Raw genomic sequence first — 18,100 nt, forward strand, 5'->3', positions numbered from 1 at the left:
AGTCAACAGGTCAGACATGGGGGTGGCAGGATGTTTTCCCGTTGGTCTCAGAGTGGGCGGTCCGGCCCCTGGGCCCCGATCTGCCCCTGCCCATGAGGAGCGGGGCTCCCTGTTGTGGGGCCTGCAGGAGACAGGCCAATGCCTTTGGGTCCTGGCTGTTGTTAAGCTCTCCTAGGACTCTTCTCAGGGTGCTCCTAGATGCCCTTGGTCTCTCTCAGGACCACATAGCCCCACATAGGGCCACACACGGCCACTAAGATTCAAATCAGTCCAAGCAAACACTCAGCCTGTCTAGTGTCCACGTCTCATGTGACCACAGCTCTAGGATCCACCCTTTGCAGGCACCCACCGTTAAGCCAGTTGAGGAAAGCCCTGGACCAGGGGTCGGGCGCCTGGGTTGGGGGTGGGGGCCCTAAATGCAGAGTTCTGCCCTGCATCAGCTTCCCCCCCTCCACCAACCACTGGTCACCAGAGCAAGCCCAGGCGGCACCGCCCACCAGGTATCTTTGTGCTGCGAATGCCTCTCTCCAGCAGAAAGCATTTAGATTTGACGCCAAGACCTGCTCTCGGGTTGTGCCTGTGGGAAGGAGCAGGGGAAGAGGCTCCCCGGGAAGGGAGCAGAACCCCACGGTGACTGGGCTGGATGCAGAGCCCCTGCAGCTCTGCACGGACACAGTGACTCCCAGGGGGCGGTCTGCTCTGGGGAAGGGGCTGGCCAGCCCTGCCCCCTCCTGCAGGGCAGCTTTGATCCCAGGGCCCTTCCATCCCTGAACCCAGGGCCTGGAGGGGGGAGGGGCTCCGGTTACAGCAGTGCCCCCTCCCCTCTCTGTCCAGAGCCGCCCTTCTCCGCCCCTTGGTGACCCTCGTGGCCAGTGTCTCTGTGCTCCTGGGCGCTGGCCCCTCCCCAGCCTTCCTCGTCTCCCCGCCCCCTGCCCTGAGCTGACCAGAGGGGCCAGGCGGGGGAGGGGCCGGTGCCACATGCACAGACTCCGCTCTACTCGGTCTGAGGCCAGCGTCCGCTGTGGGCTCCAACCTTGGGGTACAGGGGAGCCCGGGGCAGAAAGCAGGGGCACCAATCACAGGTCTGGGAGGGTGGATGCCTGCAGGGCTCGGGGCTTGCGGGGTCTGAGGAGGGGCTAGTGGCCACACCCCCCACCTTGTGGTCCCGCGGTCCTCATGCCGGCCCTGAGGCCACTCCGGCTGCTGTTGCTCCTGGCTGGGCTGACTGCGGGGGCCAGCCTGCCGCCTGGCCCTGGGGGCCACCCGGGGGTGTGCCCCAACCAGCTCAGCCCCAACCTGTGGGTGGACGCGCAGAGCACCTGTGAGCGAGAGTGCGTCGGGGATCAGGTGAGCACAGGCAGTCCCCCCCAGCCCGGCTGCGGGGGAGACCAGCTCCTGGAGGGGCCAGGGTGTCATGGTCTGGTTGGTCGGTGCTGGAGGAGCCCAGATCTCACCCCTCCCCCAGGCCTTGCCTGCACTGCAGAGAGGACCCAGCCACCCTTGATCCTGGAGGTCATTTTCTCTTGGGGCTCCCCACTCTTCGCACTGTGCTCCATGTTGAGGGGCCCTGGGGATAGACACCCCCAGATGCTGCCTCCATGTGTCTGAAGATTGAATGGGCTTCCCTGATGGCTCAGCTGGTAAAGAGTCTGCCTGCAATGTGGGAGACCTGGGTTTGATTCCCTGGGTTGGGAAGATCTCCTGGAGAAGGGAATGGCTACCCACGGCAGCATTGAGGCCTGGAGAAATTCACGGGTGGTATAGTCCATGGGACCGCAAAGAGTCGTACACGACAGAGCGACTTTCATTTCTGTCCCCAGACCTGCCCACCGCCACCCTGAAACTAGACGTTCTCGGGCCCAACGAGGCAGAGGCCAGGGCCCTGTTTGAATGTGCTGTGTCCTTACGGCCCGACCCTGCAGCAGTGCTGCGGCCTTCAGGACACTGTACGTCCTCCCCAGGCCTTCGTGTCCTCGTCTGTACCATAGGAGTACCACCACCTGCTTTGGGGGCCAATTGTCTGGGGGCGTAGTGAGGTTCAGCAAGGTGACCTGTGAGGGGCTGCTGGCAGTTGTGGCTCACCCCCAGATGGAAAGCCAACCTGCTCGGCTCCAGAGGGGACACTGACGCAAGGAGGGGCAGCAGGCCTTCCCCGCCCAAGCTGGGCATGCTGGGGCTGGGCGGGAAGGAGCGTTCAGGTGCCTGCTGAGCCGTGCCCCCCACTCCCCAGGACTGCGCGGCCACTGAGAAGTGCTGTACCAACGTGTGTGGGCTGCAAAGCTGTGTGGCCGCCCGCTTCCCTGACGGCGGCCCGGCTGCATCCAGGCTGGCGGCCTCGTGTGAGGGCTTCGTGTGCGCACAGCAGGGCTCTGACTGCGACATCTGGGATGGGCAGCCAGTGTGCCGCTGCCGGGACCGCTGTGAGAAGGAGCCCAGCTTCACCTGCGCCTCGGATGGCCTCACCTACTACAACCGCTGCTACATGGATGCTGAGGCCTGCCTGCGTGGCCTGCGCCTGCGCGTCGTGCCCTGCAAGCACGTCCTCAGCTGGCCACCCAGCAGCCCCAGGCCCCCCGAGACTACCGCCCGCCCCACGCCCGGGGATGCCCCAGTGCCGCCCGCCCTCTACAGCAGCCCCTCCCCTCAGGCAGTATATGTGGGGGGCACGGCCAGCCTCCACTGCGACGTCAGCGGCCGCCCGCCCCCTGCCGTGACCTGGGAGAAGCAGAGTGACCAGCGGGAGAACCTGATCATGCGGCCAGACCAGATGTACGGCAACGTGGTGGTCACCAGCATCGGGCAGCTGGTGCTTTACAACGCCCGGCCAGAGGATGCCGGCCTCTACACGTGCACGGCGCGCAACGCCGCCGGGCTGCTGCGGGCTGACTTCCCGCTGTCCGTGGTCCAGCGGGATCCAGCCGGGGCTGGGGCCCACGAGGCGGCCAACGCCCCGGCCCAGTGCCTGCCCAGCACGCAGGCCTGTGTTGGCCCCCCGTCCGGCCGGGTCCTCTGGCACTTTGACCCGCAGCGGCGCGGCTGCATGACCTTCCCCGTGGGCAGCTGTGCTGGGGGCGCCCAGGGCTTCGAGACCTATGAGGCGTGCCAGCAGGCGTGCGCCCGTGACCCTGGGGATGCCTGTGCGCTGCCGGCCGTACAGGGCCCCTGCCAGGGCTGGGAGCCGCGCTGGGCCTACAGCCCGCTGCTGCAGCACTGCCACCCCTTTGAGTACAGTGGCTGCGAGGGCAACGGCAACAACTTCGAGAGCCGCGAGAGCTGCGAGCACGCCTGCCCGGTGCCGCGCACGCCGCCCTGCCGGGCCTGCCGGCTCCGCAGCAAGCTTGCGCTCAGCCTGTGCCGCAGCGACTTCGCCATCGTGGGGCGGCTCACCGAGGTGCTGGAGGAGCCCGAGGCGGGGGGCGGCGGCATTGCACGCGTGGCGCTGGACGAAGTGCTCAAGGATGACAAGATGGGCCTCAGGCTCCTGGGCACCAAGTACCTGGAGGTGACGCTGATCGGTGTGGACCGAGCCTGTCCCTGCCCAAACGTGACGGCCGGCGACGGCCCGCTGGTCATCATGGGCGAGGTGCGCGACGGCGTAGCCATGCTGGATGCGGGTAGCTATGTGCGCGCCGCCAGCGAGAAGCGCGTCAAGAAGATCTCTGAGCTGCTAGAGAGGAAGGCCTGCGAGCTGCTCAACCGCTTCCAGGACTAGCCTGCCCACCAACCCACAGCCCCAGCTTCCCGCTAGGCCCCGCCCTCCCCACACTCCCACCCTCTGCCTGAATAAAAGTCCTGGACCTCACAGCCTGTGGGTGCTGGGGGCCTGGCCCTTGCATGCGCACGTGGCTCTGCTCTGAGATGAGGAGGGAGGACCAGCCTGGGAGGTGGATGCCACCTCCCCCTGGCAAGAGGACCAGGCAGTCAGCTCGGTCCTGCCTCAGCATTCCAGGGGCCTTTATCCCTCCATCCCCTCACTGCCCGAGGGGAGCAGCAGAGTCCAAGATGCCTGCGAGTCCTGACCCACAGGCCAGACCCCTCCTGTGCCCAGTATGGAAACCTCAGAGACAGAGACAGCCCACAGGCACCCTGCAGGGGTGCTCCCAGGAGATGACATGGGAGATACCAGCAGTGGGGCAGCAGGAAACACTTTATTCTCAGGTTCTCAGCAGCCCTGTGGCCACTGGTCACAAATCCCCAGTCTGGGCAGGGCCACGCCCCGCAGTCTGGCCCAGGGTGGCAGGGGCTTTGTCCAGGGACACAGGCATCGCAGAAGAGGGAGTTACTGTTTCCGGAAAATCAGGCACTTGTTGTTGGCTGGCATGTCCACCTGGGGGAGATACTTGGGCTGGAGAAGCTGCTCTTGGTCCCCAGGGAGGCTGCCCATGACCACAGCCCTCTCTACCTACCATCCTCTCCAGGAGCAGGCCACTGGCCTGGCCCAGGTCCTTGAGAAGGGAGGTGTCCCGCAGCCCCCATTCGGGGTTCCTGCATGAGGGGAAGTGGCAGGGTCGTGGCCTGGGGGTCACTTGATCCACCTGCCCCCCAGCCAAGCCCCCTACCCTCCGAGCTCTGACCTGCATCTGAGAGTCAGGTCAAAATCCACGTTACTTTGGGGAGAAATCTTCCCATTGATGGCATAGGCCTGTGGAGACGGGAGACACGATTCTGCCCACTGTCCACAGGCTCAGCCGTCCGCAGCCAAGCACTGTGCACACTTGCAGGATGGCACCCACAGAATGGAAAGGACCCACCCCTCGATGATCCCCAGACAGGGGACAGCAGAGGACAGTGCTGAGCAAGGGCAAGTGACGGGGGAGTGCTGGAGAGCAGAGGGCTTGGGTGTGCTTCAGTGCTGATAGGAAGCTGGAGGGAAAGGCAACTGAAAATACCAAGACGAGAAGGCAGTCCAGAAAAGCCAGGACAGCCAAGGCCGCCTGCCTGGGGAGGCCCATCTCAGGCAGGAGCACTCACCCCATAGGTGATGAGCACAGCCTTGGGTTTGAGCAGGTGTCCTGCTGCTCTGAACAGGCCCTGCGGAGCGGGGAGGCAGGACAGCAGTGAGGAGCTTTCCTGGGACCTCCCTGGCCTGAGTCCCCATCACTGATACAGGGCAGATCGGGCATTCTGCTCCCTCCCAGTGCAGGAAAAAGAGTGCCACATGGCGCTGGTGGGTGGCCCCTGGGTGGCTCGCCCACGCTCCCACAGACCTCGGTGCAACTCAGGGGGCTGATGTGGCTCATGTTGATGCAGACCAGCAGGTCCAGCGACTGCGGCAAGATCCCGCCCCACTGCTTCCAATCCCAGGTCACGTCCAGATACATCGGGGCCTTCACGTTGGGCAGCCCGTGGGCCTGAGTGGTGGCCAAGATGCTGCGGGAGGACAGCCCGTGGTGGGGGTGGCCTGTGCAGCCTTTTCTGAGCCCCTGCAATCCTGCTTGGAGGAAGCTTAGAGGAACCACAATAGCGGAGGGATCCAGGGCAACGGGACGGGGCCCACTTTCACCCGCAGGGTCCCACCTTCCCGCCGCACCTGTCCAGGCAGCGCTGGTCCACGTCGGACGGCTGCCACTCCGCATGGGGAAAGGCTCGCGCGAAGTGGGCTATGTGCTGGCCCGAGCCCGAGGCCACTTCCAGCACGCGGACGCCGCGCTGGGCCGAGTCCAAGTACTGCCGCAACACCTGCAAGATGGGCTCCTTGTTCCGCTCGGCGGCCTCCGCAACCAGCATTTTCCCAGTCCCCCGCGGAGAGCGCCTTCGCGAGTTTGGCACAGTCGGAAGCGTCGGGGGCGGAAGTCAAGCACCGCGGGGCCCTTCGGGAGTGGTAGTCTGAAGCCGCGGGGCCCGTCGGGAGTGGTAGTCACTGCGAGAGGGCGGGGGCTGTGGCCTGGCCGTGTTGCAATTGGCCTTTCCCCTCCACGGACTACAATTCCCATTAGGACACGCGCCGCGCCGTAAAGGCACCGCAGTCCCGGGAGGCGCGCTGCGAGCCGCCACCTCTGGACAGGAACCGGGAGGCAAGCTTGGGTCGTTAGTTTACAGGCGTCCATTGGCTCAGCACCCCGGTGCCCGTGGCTGTCCTAGCACTTTTTCATAGTGCTTGTTACTCCGAAATTGTCTCATTCTTGTCGCACTGGAATGGATTCCTTCACCTTGTCTGGCTTTTTTTTTTTTTTTTTTTAATTAAATCCCTCGGGGGTTTTGGGGGCTGAGAGGGAAAAAAATATATGTCCTAACCTGCGCCGCCCGGGAATCGAACCCGGGTCGCAAGAATGGGAATCTTGCATGATACCACTACACCAGCGGCGCGGTTGGCAGTAAGTGTGTCCGCGAGACTTAGGAGATTGTGACGCAAGCCCCGCCGCCCAGCCCCGGGCGGAGCCGTCAGAGCGCAGGCGTCGCTGCGGAGCGAGCTGCAGGGCTGGAAGCAATGGACTTGAGGGGCGGGGAGCGGGAAGGCGGTGGTCCCGCCGAGTCTCTCGGGCACCCAGCACTCCAGGGGAAGGAGCGGCGATGAGGGATGCGGTTTCTGGCCGACTGGATTCGAACTGACGCCGGGGAAACCATAGCAACCGCGGCATTCCGGAAATTGTGGGTACTGGGCCATGGGAGGGCCTTCGTGGTTTGACTGGGCTCTCGTCTGAGCGGGGCCGCGGGGCGGAGCTCCCTGTGGTGGGCGGGGAAGCGGGGCGGAGCTCCCTGCGGTGGACCGGGCGCGGCCCCCGGAGGGGCGGGCTGCCTGCGGAGACGAGCCTGTACTGCTCAGGGCGTCTCTGTGGCCCTGCGATAAGCAGTGCAAACCCAGGGTTCACGGGTGTTAAGGGGTCGGTGACCTCTGAGTCTCGTCGGGGGCCGGTTTGTGTGTTCTACCGCTCTTCCCTGGTTGTCTCGGGGCCCGTGTCTCGGAAAGAGCCCTCTTAGCAGGCGTGAGGCGGCGCTCAACACTCAGGTCTAGCTTATCTCCTTTGCTGGGCGATTTTTCTTGCGCGAGACGCTCCCTGCCACCCCCCTCCAGCCCCCCCACCCCCCGCCTCCCGGCCCCAACACACACACACACACACACCCAGGGTCGCTCTGACAAAAAGCTCTGCGAATGGCGCTGACCGGGCTTTAGTCTGGGGGTGCTCTCTCGGGGCCATGCAGAGTGGGACCAGAGACTACAGTATGAATGCCATCAGATGGGGAGGACAGCCTTGCCTCTTAGGGACAAGAGGTGGTGTAGAGCTGGCCAATGTGAATACAAGGCCCCTAGAAAAGTTTCAGTGGGCCGGCCTCCAGACAACCCCTTTAGCATTCAGTGTTACCACACTTTTTTCTTAGCCGACTTTCTCATTTCATAAGCTTTTGTTACCTGACTCACTTTTGCCTCAAGTCCTGGTTTGCTGGGGCTTCCCAGGTGATGCCAGTGGTAAAGAATCAGCATTGTCAATGCAAGAGATGCAAGAGACATGGGGTCAATTCCTGAGTTAGGATAGATCTCCTGGAGTAGGAAATGGCAACCCAGGATTCTTGCCTGGAAAATTCCACGGACAGTGGGGGAGGGACACAACTGAGCAACGCACGCACGCCTGGTTTGTTGGGTATTTTCTGCGTCTCCAGGTGGACAAGAGGTGTCCCTCAGTGTGAATCTCTGCCCCCACCTGTGATGATCAGTGGCTAGTTGGGGCCTCTCCACCCAGGCCCCTCAGCCTCCTCGCCCACTCAAGAGGCACAAAGCTCCCTGGCTTCCCTGGGCTGCCCTGCGCTGTTCTCATACAATAAACAATAGAGGGACGTCTTCGATAGTCCAGTGGCTGAGACTCCTCACTCCCAATGGGAAAGAAAGTGTTAGTCGCCGAGTCAACTCTTTGCGACCCCATGGACGGTAGCCTGGCCAGGCTCCTCTGTCCATGGGATTCTCCAGGCAAGAATACTGGAGTGGGTTGCCATGCTCTCCTCCAGGGGATCTTCCTAACCCAGGGACTGAACCTGTCTCCTGCACTCAGGAGGCAGATTCTTTACCGCTGAGCCATCATCCCTGGTCAACGAACTAGATCTCACATGCCACATCTAAAGAGCCTGCATGCTGCAATGAATATCAAAGATCCTCTGTGCGGCAACAAACACCCAGACACAGAGCAGCCAAAGAAACTTAAAAAAAAAAAGAAGGAAATGTATATTTGGTCTGCATCCTGATTTCTGAATAGAACTCTTAAAACCCTGGGATTTCCTGAAGGAAGGGGTGAGAGGAGCATCTGTTATGCATAACAAGCCCCTTTCAATCTCACCTGGGTTCACACCAGACAGGTGACAAGTCAGGAGGAGGGGCAGGGGGGGGCTGGTTGCCAGGGGAAACCAGCCCCACTCCTGACCTCTGACCTCCTGCCTGGGATAGGGGGCTGGAGATGCAGCTAATCTCCATTATTAACCAGTCCTACCAATGTGATGGACCTCCACTCAAACCCCAAATGGAGGGGGTCAGGGAGCTTCCAGCTTGTGAACGTGGAGGGCTGGGAGGGTGGCTCCCGGGGAGAGTGTGGGGCTCTGCACCACTTCCCACACCTTCCCTGGGCATCTCCTGCATCTGTTCCCAAGTTGTGTCCTTTGTGGCAAACCAATAAGGTAAGCAAAATGCTCCCCTGAGTTCTGTGAGTCATTCTGGCAAGTTACAGGACCCTGATTTACAGCTGGTCAGTCACAAATCCACCTGTAATGCAGGAGCTGCAGGAGACACTGATTTGATCCCTGGGTCAGGAAGATCCCCTGGAAAGGGGATGGCAACCCACTCCAGTATTCTTGCCTGTTGTGTTGTGGGACTGAGCCCTGAGCCTGTGGATCTGTGTGGACAATGGGTGGGTGGAGTTAGAATCCACTTAGATTGCAGGATACCCAGTTGGGATCCAAAGAGTCAGAGATGCGTCTGTAGGAGGGAGCAAGCCTTCATGTTGTATGTGCTGCCCACATGCCCAGCAAGGTCTTCCATTTAACAGCTCTTGACCTCAAGTTGCTCTCTGCCTGCCGTTCATCCCTGTGGGCTGGATTCTGTGTGACTGACTGACACCTGCCCTCCCTCCACACTCGGCACCCTCAGAGCCTGGGGCAGAGGCAGAGACAGTGGACAGAGCAGAGCAGTGGGCTTTGCTGCAGTATGAGTGCACATGCGTGTGTGAATGCATGCATGGGAGCACCTGGGACTGTGTGAGTGTGCGTGTGTGTGAACGTGCGAACACTTTCCATAAAGTCCTGGATGTAAGTCAGACTCTGAAGCCCCCAGGAGCTGCTGAACATGGGACCCCTGGAAACGTCCCACGCCTGGGCCTGTGCTCAGTGCTACCTCCTGAGGTTGTGTCCTGAGGGTTACTGTTGGAGCCAGAAGGGCTCTCTCGGCTACTCCTGCTGCCTCATGATGTCCAGAGCCAACAGCGGCGTCCAGCTTCCTTCCTGGGGTCCAGGCCCAGGTGCCTGCCACCTGCTGAGCTCCCTCCGGAGCCCTGCAATGTGTACCCAGGGTGCTCGCCCACTACTGATTCCCTCAGTACATTGATTTTCCAGAGCTACAGTGACAAATTACTCCAAAGTGTGGTGGCTCTAAACAACAGTTTCCTTTCTCACAGTTCTGCAGGCCAGAAGTCCAGAATAAAGATGTCGGCTGCCCAACGGCCCTACCGGAAGCGCTTTAGTCAGCACAGCTTCCTTCTCTCTCTGTGTCTCCAGGCGCTCCCGGGCTTGTGGCCACCTCCCTGCCATCTCTCCTCTGGGTCTCTCTGTGTCCTAATATCCCTCTCCTTTTTGTCTTTATTTAAAAAATTTTTTTCTTTTTTAGGTTATGAAAGTATGATAACACATTTACAGGATACTTAGAAAGTATAAAGTTACATAAAGTTCCACTATATATGACAATTATTTTCTTAAGTAGATAAAGTAAAATTTTTAGTTGGAGTTTCAATATCAAACTCTTAGAAATTAATAGAATTTTAAAATTTAATAGGCTGAATAGACAAGTAGAAGGATAGAGTAGACCTGAAAAGCACTATGAACCAATTCAACATAATTAGGATTTATACCATTTTCACACAATGGGAGGATATGACCCTCTCCTTTCCCAAGGACAGGCTTCACTGGATTTTAGGGCCCTTTCTAATCTGGGATGACCTTATCTCAAATCCCTTGCTTTAATTATATCGGCAAAGACCATTATTCTAAACAAGGTCATTTTCTGAGGTTCCAGGTGGTGTTTCTTTGAGGGGCCACTGTTCAGCTCATTGTACTTGGGTGTGGGGATGGGCAAGCCCTGGGAACCCCCTGGCCGTCCAGTGGTTAGGACTCGGCGCTCTCACTCCCAGGACCCGGGCTCAATCTCCGATTAAGAAACTAAGATCCTACAAGCTGTAGCCAAACAAGCAAACAAAAAGGGATGGGCAGTCCCTGGACACTTGGTGGCAGGTATGGGAGCATCCTGCCAGAGCTTTTCCTGGGGCTACTGACCACACTTTGTTGGCAGAAGCCCATCCTCCAGTTTGGGTTGGTGAGGGCATGAACTTCAGATCTGCAAAATGACTAAGGATGGCTGAAAACTTAAACTTTCTCCTCTAATATGAAATTTCCGTATCACGTTTAGAGCCTTTTAGAAGAGAAAGTCTGGAGCAGGAACTGGCAACCCACTCAATATTCTTGCCTGAAGAATTTCATGGACAGGGGCCTGGCAGGCTATAGTCCATGGGGCCACAAAGAGTTGGACATGACAGAGCGACTAACACACAGAAGAGAAGGGCTTCCCCAGCAGCTCAGTGGTAAAGAATCTACCTGCCAATGCAGGAGACATGGGTTTTATCTCTGGGTTGGGAAGAACCCCTGGAGGAGGGCATGGCATCCCACTCCAGTATTCTTGCCTGGAGAACCCCAGGGACAGAGGAGCCTGATGGGCTACAGTCCATGGGGTTGCAAAGAATCAGACACAATTCAGTGACTGAACAACAGCAAAGAAGAGAAAAACCCTAATGTCTTCATTAGGGTTAACTGGAGTCAATAAGGTAAAGGTCGCTCCTTGCTACGACGCCCACGTTCTCTGTGTGGCTCCAGGCGTTTCTGGGCTTGTGGCTGGCTGCTGGGTGAGGCTCCTGCCTCCTGTTCAGCTGCCCGTGACTGACTCTGGGCTGGGTTCCCAGCCTCTCTGACAATAGGAAATGTTTGCCGGCTGCAAGACTCTGTCTCTGGGGGCTGAGCAGGTTGCTCACTGTCATGGACAGTGTAGTCAAGGCGAGGCCAGACTGGCCAGGCTTCCTACCCCAACTGGAGAACCGACCTGAGCTCACGGTCGCAGACTGACTGGACCCTGACTCTCCTGGCTTGGGCTGGGCCCTCTGCATGCCTCCTGGCTCTGTCCCCAAGTCAGGGTGGCTCAGGTGCTCAGGCTAAGTTCTGGCAGCAGGGAGTCTGGGAAGGCCCCTGGGTGGCGGTGGGGGTGGGGAGATAGGCCCTGCCCTCCTGCACACAGGTGTCATGGCTTTGCTGCCTGCTCCCTACAAGCTGGCCTTCTTCCCCCTGGCTGCCTGCTGCCCCAGCTCAGTGTCTTTGGGGGCCCTCGGGGTTCCTTCACCACCCCCTCCACCCCCAGCCTGTCCTGCACCCCCTCCCCTTTCACCTGGCAGGACCATTCCTCTTCTGTGGCTTTATTCTGGAGTCTTTCCAAGGGCTCTGGACCCAACCTTTGACGTCAGACAAGGGCCAGGGGCAGGGCTGGGATATTAGGGTCTAGCAGCCTTGCCCACCATCAAGGCCAAGCCTGCCTGCCCATCAACAGGGTCCTCTCCATGTTGGCCTGAGGGGTTGCCCATGAGAGGAGGAGCTCTCAGCTCTGTGTCAGCCCACGGCCTGGCTCCTCCTGCCCAGAGCATGTGCCTTCTGGAAGAGACCCTCCCCACTCCCAGGCCCCTCACCCTTCAAAGTCTCCCCAGCTTGAGTTAGCACTGTGCTCGAGGCCACTGAAGAGACCAGGGCCGTCAGCACAGATGATGCAGGATCATGCTGGCCTTGACACAGCTAGGGGGTGGGGGTGGGGTGGGGGGATGGGCCCCAGGGGTGGAAAGGGGGCCCAGTGTGGCCGGGGGTGCGGGTCGGGGGTGTGCTCATGCCCTGGCTCCCTGGGCATGCTCTCTCCTCTCAGGTCACAGGCCTTGTGGGAGGGGGAGCAGCTCCACCTCACCCTCGGGAAGGAGCTGTGGGCAGGCTAGGGCCCAGCCCCCAGACCCTCCCCTGCAGGCATATCTGGTTCCTCCTGAGGCACATCACTGCAGTAGATCTTGCGTCCTGACCCCAGTGCCTGCGGCGGGTGGAGGAGTAAGTGCTCTTTCTCTTGCGCGGGATGACAGGCGAGCTGGGCTCCTTCACCTGCCTTCTGCACCCCGCAGCACCCAGGGTGCTCCTGGATTGGTAAAGGGCCTCCCTCCCCCTCCCTGGGGTCTGCAGGTGCACACATGGCAGTCGGTCGGTACCCAGCTCCTGTTCCGTAGGATGAAAGGGAGATTCCCAGGGTGTCATGTCTCTGCCCAAACCCGGGGGCCGACCCGCTGTTCTCATCTTTGACACCCCTCAGTCGCGTGTGAGTGAACCGCAGCACTGGCCCAGGCACCTTGGCCGAGGGTCTCCGACGTGCGGTGCGTGGGGACACCCTTGCTTCCAGAGTCCACACAGATCATTCCCAGCACCTGTCAATTCCTCGGCTCCTGGGACACCACCGCCGACCCCACGAGGGCCTGAGCCAGAGCCTCGCCACGTCTGGGTGCCCGTGGCCCCCCGAGCCTCCTCCAGTGGCGGACGGCGGCCCGGGCCCTGAGAAACTTGCTTAAACTCCGCCTTCAGACCTCGCCAGGGGGTCCCGCCAGTTTCCCCAAGGCTCAAGCACCACCCCTGCCACGAGCCTCGGCGCGGGCCCTTTAAGGTCCGGGGGTGTGCGGCGGGCCCGCCCCCTCCCCGCGGCGCCGGCCGCCTGTTAAAGGGGCCGCGCCCTCGCCGCCAGCAGAGTGCCAGCCGGGCGGAGGGCGCGAGGTCTGGCCGCGGGCCGGCGGGCGGGGAGGGCGCGGAGGGCGCGGGCGCGCTGCGGCCCCTCCGCACCATGTACACCATCACCAAGGGACCCAGCAAGCTGGTCGCGCAACGGCGCACAGGTGCGCGGCGGGGGCGGGCAAGGCAGGGAGGGGACGGGCGGGGGTCCGCATACGCTGCCCGCCCCCGGCGCGGCGCCGGCGGCTGACGCGCGCTCCCGGTGCCCACAGGTCCCACGCAGCAGCAGGTGGAGAGCAGGCTCGGCGAGCTCCTGAAATGCCGGCATTCCGCGCCGACCCCGCAGCACCCGCGGGCACAGCCGCCGGGCCCCTGGCCTCTGTCGAGGTGAGACGCACGGCCCTCCTCTCCCCTCCCCCGCCGGCCTTCGCGGGGCCGCGAGGGTGACCTTGGGGAAAGGTTAGCGGAGCCCGGGCCACATGCTCCCGGCGGGCGCGGAGGGGGCGGAGCCCGCCGACCCGGCCCGCCTGAGGCTCGCGACCGCAACTCCGCGCTTCCGCCTCACCTGGCACCTGGCTGGGTCGGAGGGAACCGGGCCGGGGGTGCGTGACACTCCTCCGAGCCCTGGGGCCCCACGCACCCAGAGTCGGGAGGAAGCCGACCCGCTCCTGGATCTTAGGGGCTCCAGGCGGCTGAGTCAGGTGCCCGGGCCGACCTTGGGCGGCGGAGGCCACGCTTTGAGAGGAGCTACCGCGGAATCGCCCTGGAGGGCGGGAGCGGCCGCCGCCGGAGGCTGCCAGCCCCGTGCTGGCCGAGCAGCGGGGGAGAGGTGCACGTGGTTCCCTCGGGCCCTGCCAGGCCGCTGCTCTCCTCCGCCTTCTCCCCTAGCCCCCACCGGTGCTTTTCTGCTTTTCCTGACCAGCAGTTTTTCTGGGAGCCTCAGTTCAACCACTGTGGTCTCCAAGTCACTGTGCCCAGGAGGTCAGCGCCTCCATCTCTGGGACTGAAACTGTAACTTTTCGGCTCGAGTCTGTTCTCTGGTCTTACTTCTTACTTATTCTCTGCAGGCTCAGGGCCCAGGGCTTGGTCCAGGCCACACAGGCCTGAGGCTCCTGCAGGCTGTGGGTGGGTGGGGGGACACTGACAGGGCTTGGGATTTCTTCTCTAGTTGAGGACAGACGGCCTCCGGATTGGTAAGAGCTGGGGGCTGTGTTGCTGCGCGCCCTCAACCTGCCCTCCCCCTCAGTGCCGGCCTGAGATGCCACAGGTGGGGGTAGCCTGTGAGACCCTTCTAGGCTGAGGCCCTTTCGGGCAGCCTCCTGCTGGGAGCATGTTGACACTCTGAGACTGGTCCTGTGAGGACCACAAGCGCCTCCAGGGAGAGGGGTGCGTGCGGCCGTGGGGGCGCGTCCCAGGGCCCACTGCGCTGTGACCCTGCCTTGTGACGTCAGCCCTGGTCGTCGGCCGCCCTGCGCCCCCCGCCCTGACACCCAGGCAGGAAGTTCCCACTCTCTTACCTGGAGAAGCTTGTGCTTTCTCCATGCACCTTTGCCGGGGAGTGGGGGAGGAAGCATGCGGTGTGTGCAGGGTCCAGATGCTGGGAGAGATGGAAGAGACAAGGGGCCGCAGCCTGCCAGGTCCCGGTCGGGGGTGCTGGTGCTCGCCCTGCCTCTGCAGCCCCGTCTGGCAGGGGGTCAGCAGGAAGGCAGACTGTGCTGGTCGTGCCGTCCCCCCTAACCTCTGAAGTCACCCCTTCCCTGAGCCGCTCCCCTCCCAGCCTCAGGGGCGAGCCCCCACTGGGAGGCCAGAGCACCTTCAGGTCTCCCACATGGGGACCCCTAGCCTTGCTCCTGAAACTTCTTGGGGGGGGGGGCCCACCAAAATCACTCCACCCAGACTTCCGGTCCACCCTCCCTCGGCCAGGCTTGCCAGGGAAGAAGGAGTCTGAGCCACTGGGGCGCTCTGTGCCTGACACACCACGGGTGCCCCAAGCGTCTGCCCCTGACTGGGCTTGGGTCTGGGCGCTGCCCATGGTGGTGAACAGGCTGTGTGAGTCTGGGCCTCTGATGAGCTCTCTCCCTCTGCGCCAGAGAGTAAGACCTGCTGTCGGGGGAAAAGAGGAAAGGGGACCCTGTGACTTGCTGATTGTGCAGGGGAGGAGGCTTGGGAGCTGCACCGCCTTGTGGGCTTCGGGCTCAGACACGCGTACAGTTCTGATGCTGCCATCCGCTCACCATGTGTGACCCTGGACAGGTCACTTCTTTCTTGAGCCTTGGCTGAAAATGGGTGGGTGGTCTATGTTGGAGGATAGTGAAGGGGATGAAGAGGAGGCCCTAGTTGGCAGGCCCTGAGCAGGGAGTCCAGAGCTGCTGCTGCCGTGGACAGGGCCTGCCAGTGGACCGTGTCCCTGGGCTCTGGCACGAGGGTGGAGATGGGGGTGGCACCGGACTCACCATAGGCGCACAGGGGAGCAGTGCCCTTTCCTCCAGAGGGCCCACGGAGCCGCCTTACGTAACTGCCAGCAGGGGGCGGGCAGGTGCCAGCCTGAGCCCCTTCTCAGCCCCAGCCAGGGGGCCCTCTGGTGGTTGAGTCACTAAGTCCTGTCTGATTCTTGGAGCCCCATGGACTGGACTCTCCAGGCAAGAATACTGGAGTGGGTTGCCATTTACTTCTCCAGGGGATCTTCCCGACCCAGGGATTGAACCTGGGTCTCCTGCGTTACAGACGGATTCTTTACCACTGAGCCACCAGGGAAAGCACCCTCTAAGTACTTGGCAGTTCGTAGCCCTTGACTGCAATTCTTTTTTTCCTTCTTGGATGCTCAGTCTCCGAGTTTTCCTAGAGTTTGTGGCCTTGCAGGGGTAAGGTTAGCAGGCAAGCGAGGGGCTGTCCCACTTGAGGACAGACATCCACGCCCTCTGGTTGGTATCGCTCAAGCCTGGGAGCAGCCCTGCCCCTCCACGTTTTCTGTGGCCACCTGACCTGCCAGCCTGGAGCTGGCGGGACTGGTGCCCCTCAGGATGCTCCTCTTTATTTTAGTGCCCCTCTCAACTGAGGAGGAACCCCGCGCGGCGGTGGGGCACCTGAGCCCAGGATGGCGAGCAGGCCGGCGGGACCGCGAGTGCCTGGCGGAGTGGCACGTGCAGCCCAGGACTCCCGGCTCCCACCTCCTGCTGTAGGTGTGGGCCCCGCTCCCTCCGCAGCCCTATCCTGGGCTTCATGTGTGCAGGGCTGGGCCAGCTGACTCCAGCCAGGGCAGCCCATCCATGCCCTGGGCCCGGCTGGCTGGGGTGGGCCCAGTGGCCATCTGGACATTGAATGCCCACCAGGCCAGGCTCCAGCACCCAGGGCCATCTCCTCACTCAGCATTCCTGCCCTGTGGGCAAGAGCATGGCCCCTGCCGGGAAGCTGCAGGGGTGGACCAGGGCCACGGTCAGCCTCCCCACCCAGGATGGCCCACTCAGCACTTGGCACTGTCTCGCCAGACCAGGAGCTGTCTCTGGAGCCCGGGCAGCTGCGAAGGGCAAAGTCCACCTGCTCTCATTAGGGTCCTTCCTTCCATCCTGGGGGCATCTTGAGATGAAGAGGCTTCTGTGGGGGAGAGAGTGACCAAGAACTGTGCCTGGGGGCGGGGTTGGGCCGAAAAACCTGTTTACTCTGGTCAGAACCTGGGCTGCTGGAGGCCTGGCCCGTCAGTGGGGAGGGGGAGGCAGGTGGCAGTGGAGGTTCCTGAGAGACACACGGGGGCCGTCTGTGTGCCTTGAGCATGGGGCTCTGTGGAGATCTGGGGACACAGAGCCCCTCTGCAGACTTAGACCTGCCTCAGGGCCAGGGGCTGTAGGTGTGAGCTGAGCTGTTGGGGATGCAGGCCTGCAGGAGAAAGGCCTCGGCCACCGGCTGCAGCCCACAGCTGCCCTGTGGTTCAGGGAAGTGCCTGGAGTGGGCCTGGCCTGTGGGGCGGGGTGGCCTGCGACTGCTCCGGGAGCTCTGCCAGGTAGCACCTGGCCTGGGAATGTGGCTGAGTGTCTCCTTGCCTTCCCACAGTCCAGGGCCGAGGCTCGTGTTCAATCGGGTGAATGGCCGCCGGCCGCCTGCCACGTCCCCATCCCTCGAGGGAACCCAGGAGCCCTACACACTGGCCCACGAGGAGAACGTCCGATTTGTGTCAGAAGGTAGCGCTGAGGTCTGAGGGAGTGGCCCAGCCCACTGGTCCCCTTCCCACTGTAACCTGAACTTGAAGTCCCTGGAGGGCTGGGACGTACCTGGGCTCTGGGCCTGTCTGTCCTGTGACCGTCCAGCAGGCTGCCCGTTCCCGTTCCCAGCTCCGGGCAGGGATCCAGGCTAGCCACTAGGGTGGGAGGGTGCCAGGGGCCTGGCTCAGTCTAACTGTCCTCTCCCCACAGCCTGGCAGCAAGTGGAGCAGCAGCTGGGTGGTGGCCCGGCCGGTGAGAGCGGGCCAAGGCCTGTGCAGTACGTGGAGAGGACCCCCAACCCCAGGCTGCAGAGTGAGCCCTCCCCCACCCTCAAGGAGCGCCCCCTGCCCTCCACGCCTGACCTGGCTCAGCCAGGTTCTAGCCCCAAGGGGGTGGGGTGAGGAATGGAGCCTGATCCACTCTTCCCAGCGTCTGCTACAGCTGGGATCTGGGTGAGGGGCTTGTGGCCAGCTCACGCTGGTCCGCTGGGAAGGTGTGTCACTGCCCAGCCTTCTGTTTCTCCACAGACTTCGTGCCCATTGACCTGGACGAGTGGTGGGCACAGCAGTTCCTGGCCAGGATCACCAGCTGTTCCTAGTCACAGCTTTGGAAGGAAGGCTGTCTTGTGCAGGGCCTGGCCCTGCCCCACGCTGGACCCTCTGCCAGGAGAGGACCACGGCGCCCTGTCCACCAGCTGCGGCAGGCTGTGCTTCACCCTGGGCCTGGCCAGGCGCCAGCCACACCTGAAGTGCCAGCATTTGGACTTTTGCCCCTGCTGACCCTTTGGCCCAGCTGTTCCAGGCTGCCGGGGGCCAGGGGTTGAAACTGTCTGACCTCAGTCCTGCTCACTGTGCCCGGGGACCAGCCTGTGGGGCTGGCAGGGAGGAGCTCCAGGCTAATAAAGTTGAGAAACTGCCTTTTGGAGAGCCCCT

General features: G+C 62.1%; 3 protein-coding genes and 1 non-coding gene across 11 annotated transcripts; 2 read left to right on the forward strand and 2 right to left on the reverse strand.

Annotated features, from left to right (window-relative positions):
* Positions 1-53: 53 nt before the first annotated feature.
* Positions 54-4,014, forward strand: WFIKKN1 (WAP, follistatin/kazal, immunoglobulin, kunitz and netrin domain containing 1). The gene is made up of 2 exons (XM_019988100.2): positions 54-1,347; positions 2,231-4,014. The coding sequence occupies exons 1-2, from the start codon at positions 1,177-1,179 to the stop codon at positions 3,710-3,712; spliced, it is 1,653 nt and encodes a 550-aa protein (XP_019843659.2). The 5' UTR covers positions 54-1,176; the 3' UTR covers positions 3,713-4,014.
* A 115-nt stretch (positions 4,015-4,129) lies between these two features.
* On the reverse strand, positions 4,130-5,807 carry METTL26 (methyltransferase like 26). Of its 4 annotated transcripts, none has more exons than XM_019987407.2 (6): positions 5,531-5,804; positions 5,208-5,445; positions 4,972-5,031; positions 4,575-4,642; positions 4,407-4,485; positions 4,130-4,327 (listed from the first exon to the last, which is right to left on the reverse strand). In XM_019987407.2, the coding sequence occupies exons 1-6, from the start codon at positions 5,725-5,727 to the stop codon at positions 4,280-4,282; spliced, it is 690 nt and encodes a 229-aa protein (XP_019842966.2). In that variant the 5' UTR covers positions 5,728-5,804; the 3' UTR covers positions 4,130-4,279. The 4 variants fall into 4 exon arrangements, with proteins under 4 accessions (XP_019842966.2, XP_019842967.2, XP_019842968.1 ...); XM_019987408.2 differs by having other exon boundaries at positions 5,208-5,370; positions 5,531-5,802; XM_019987409.2 differs by having other exon boundaries at positions 5,208-5,431; positions 5,531-5,784.
* Positions 5,808-6,235: 428 nt separating this feature from the next.
* On the reverse strand, positions 6,236-6,306 carry TRNAG-CCC (transfer RNA glycine (anticodon CCC)). Its single transcript has one exon. It is a non-coding gene; the product is annotated as a tRNA-Gly (tRNA).
* Positions 6,307-6,438: 132 nt separating this feature from the next.
* Positions 6,439-18,085, forward strand: MCRIP2 (MAPK regulated corepressor interacting protein 2). Of its 5 annotated transcripts, XM_070779372.1 has the most exons (7): positions 6,451-6,588; positions 10,595-10,766; positions 13,248-13,362; positions 15,995-16,150; positions 17,020-17,147; positions 17,379-17,480; positions 17,696-18,085. In XM_070779372.1, exons 2-7 carry the CDS (start codon positions 10,664-10,666, stop codon positions 17,764-17,766), a joined length of 675 nt encoding a protein of 224 aa, XP_070635473.1. In that variant the 5' UTR covers positions 6,451-6,588; positions 10,595-10,663; the 3' UTR covers positions 17,767-18,085. The 5 variants fall into 5 exon arrangements, with proteins under 5 accessions (XP_070635475.1, XP_070635473.1, XP_070635474.1 ...); XM_070779374.1 differs by lacking the exon at positions 10,595-10,766 and having other exon boundaries at positions 6,439-6,588; XM_019987424.2 differs by lacking the exons at positions 6,451-6,588; positions 10,595-10,766 and adding an exon at positions 12,167-13,139.
* The last annotated feature ends 15 nt before the right edge of the window (positions 18,086-18,100 follow it).

Source organism: Bos indicus, chromosome 25 (assembly GCF_029378745.1).
Source record: "Bos indicus isolate NIAB-ARS_2022 breed Sahiwal x Tharparkar chromosome 25, NIAB-ARS_B.indTharparkar_mat_pri_1.0, whole genome shotgun sequence".
Classification (NCBI taxonomy): Eukaryota; Metazoa; Chordata; class Mammalia; order Artiodactyla; family Bovidae; genus Bos; species Bos indicus.

Coding starts and splice junctions, on each gene's coding strand:
- WFIKKN1 (XM_019988100.2), top strand. CDS start 1,177: ATGCCGGCCCTGAGGCCACTCCGGCTGCTGTTGCTCCTGGCTGGGCTG. Junction 1,348..2,230: donor GAGAGTGCGTCGGGGATCAG/GTGAGCACAGGC, acceptor CCCACTCCCCAG/GACTGCGCGGCCACTGAGAA.
- METTL26 (XM_019987407.2), bottom strand. CDS start 5,727: ATGCTGGTTGCGGAGGCCGCCGAGCGGAACAAGGAGCCCATCTTGCAG. Junction 5,446..5,530: donor GACCAGCGCTGCCTGGACAG/GTGCGGCGGGAA, acceptor GGTTCCTCTAAG/CTTCCTCCAAGCAGGATTGC. Junction 4,643..4,971: donor CTGTGCTCATCACCTATGGG/GTGAGTGCTCCT, acceptor CCGTCTCCACAG/GCCTATGCCATCAATGGGAA.
- MCRIP2 (XM_070779372.1), top strand. CDS start 10,664: ATGGACAGGGGCCTGGCAGGCTATAGTCCATGGGGCCACAAAGAGTTG. Junction 10,767..13,247: donor GCTTCCCCAGCAGCTCAGTG/GTAAAGAATCTA, acceptor CGGTGCCCACAG/GTCCCACGCAGCAGCAGGTG. Junction 17,481..17,695: donor CCCCAACCCCAGGCTGCAGA/GTGAGCCCTCCC, acceptor GTTTCTCCACAG/ACTTCGTGCCCATTGACCTG.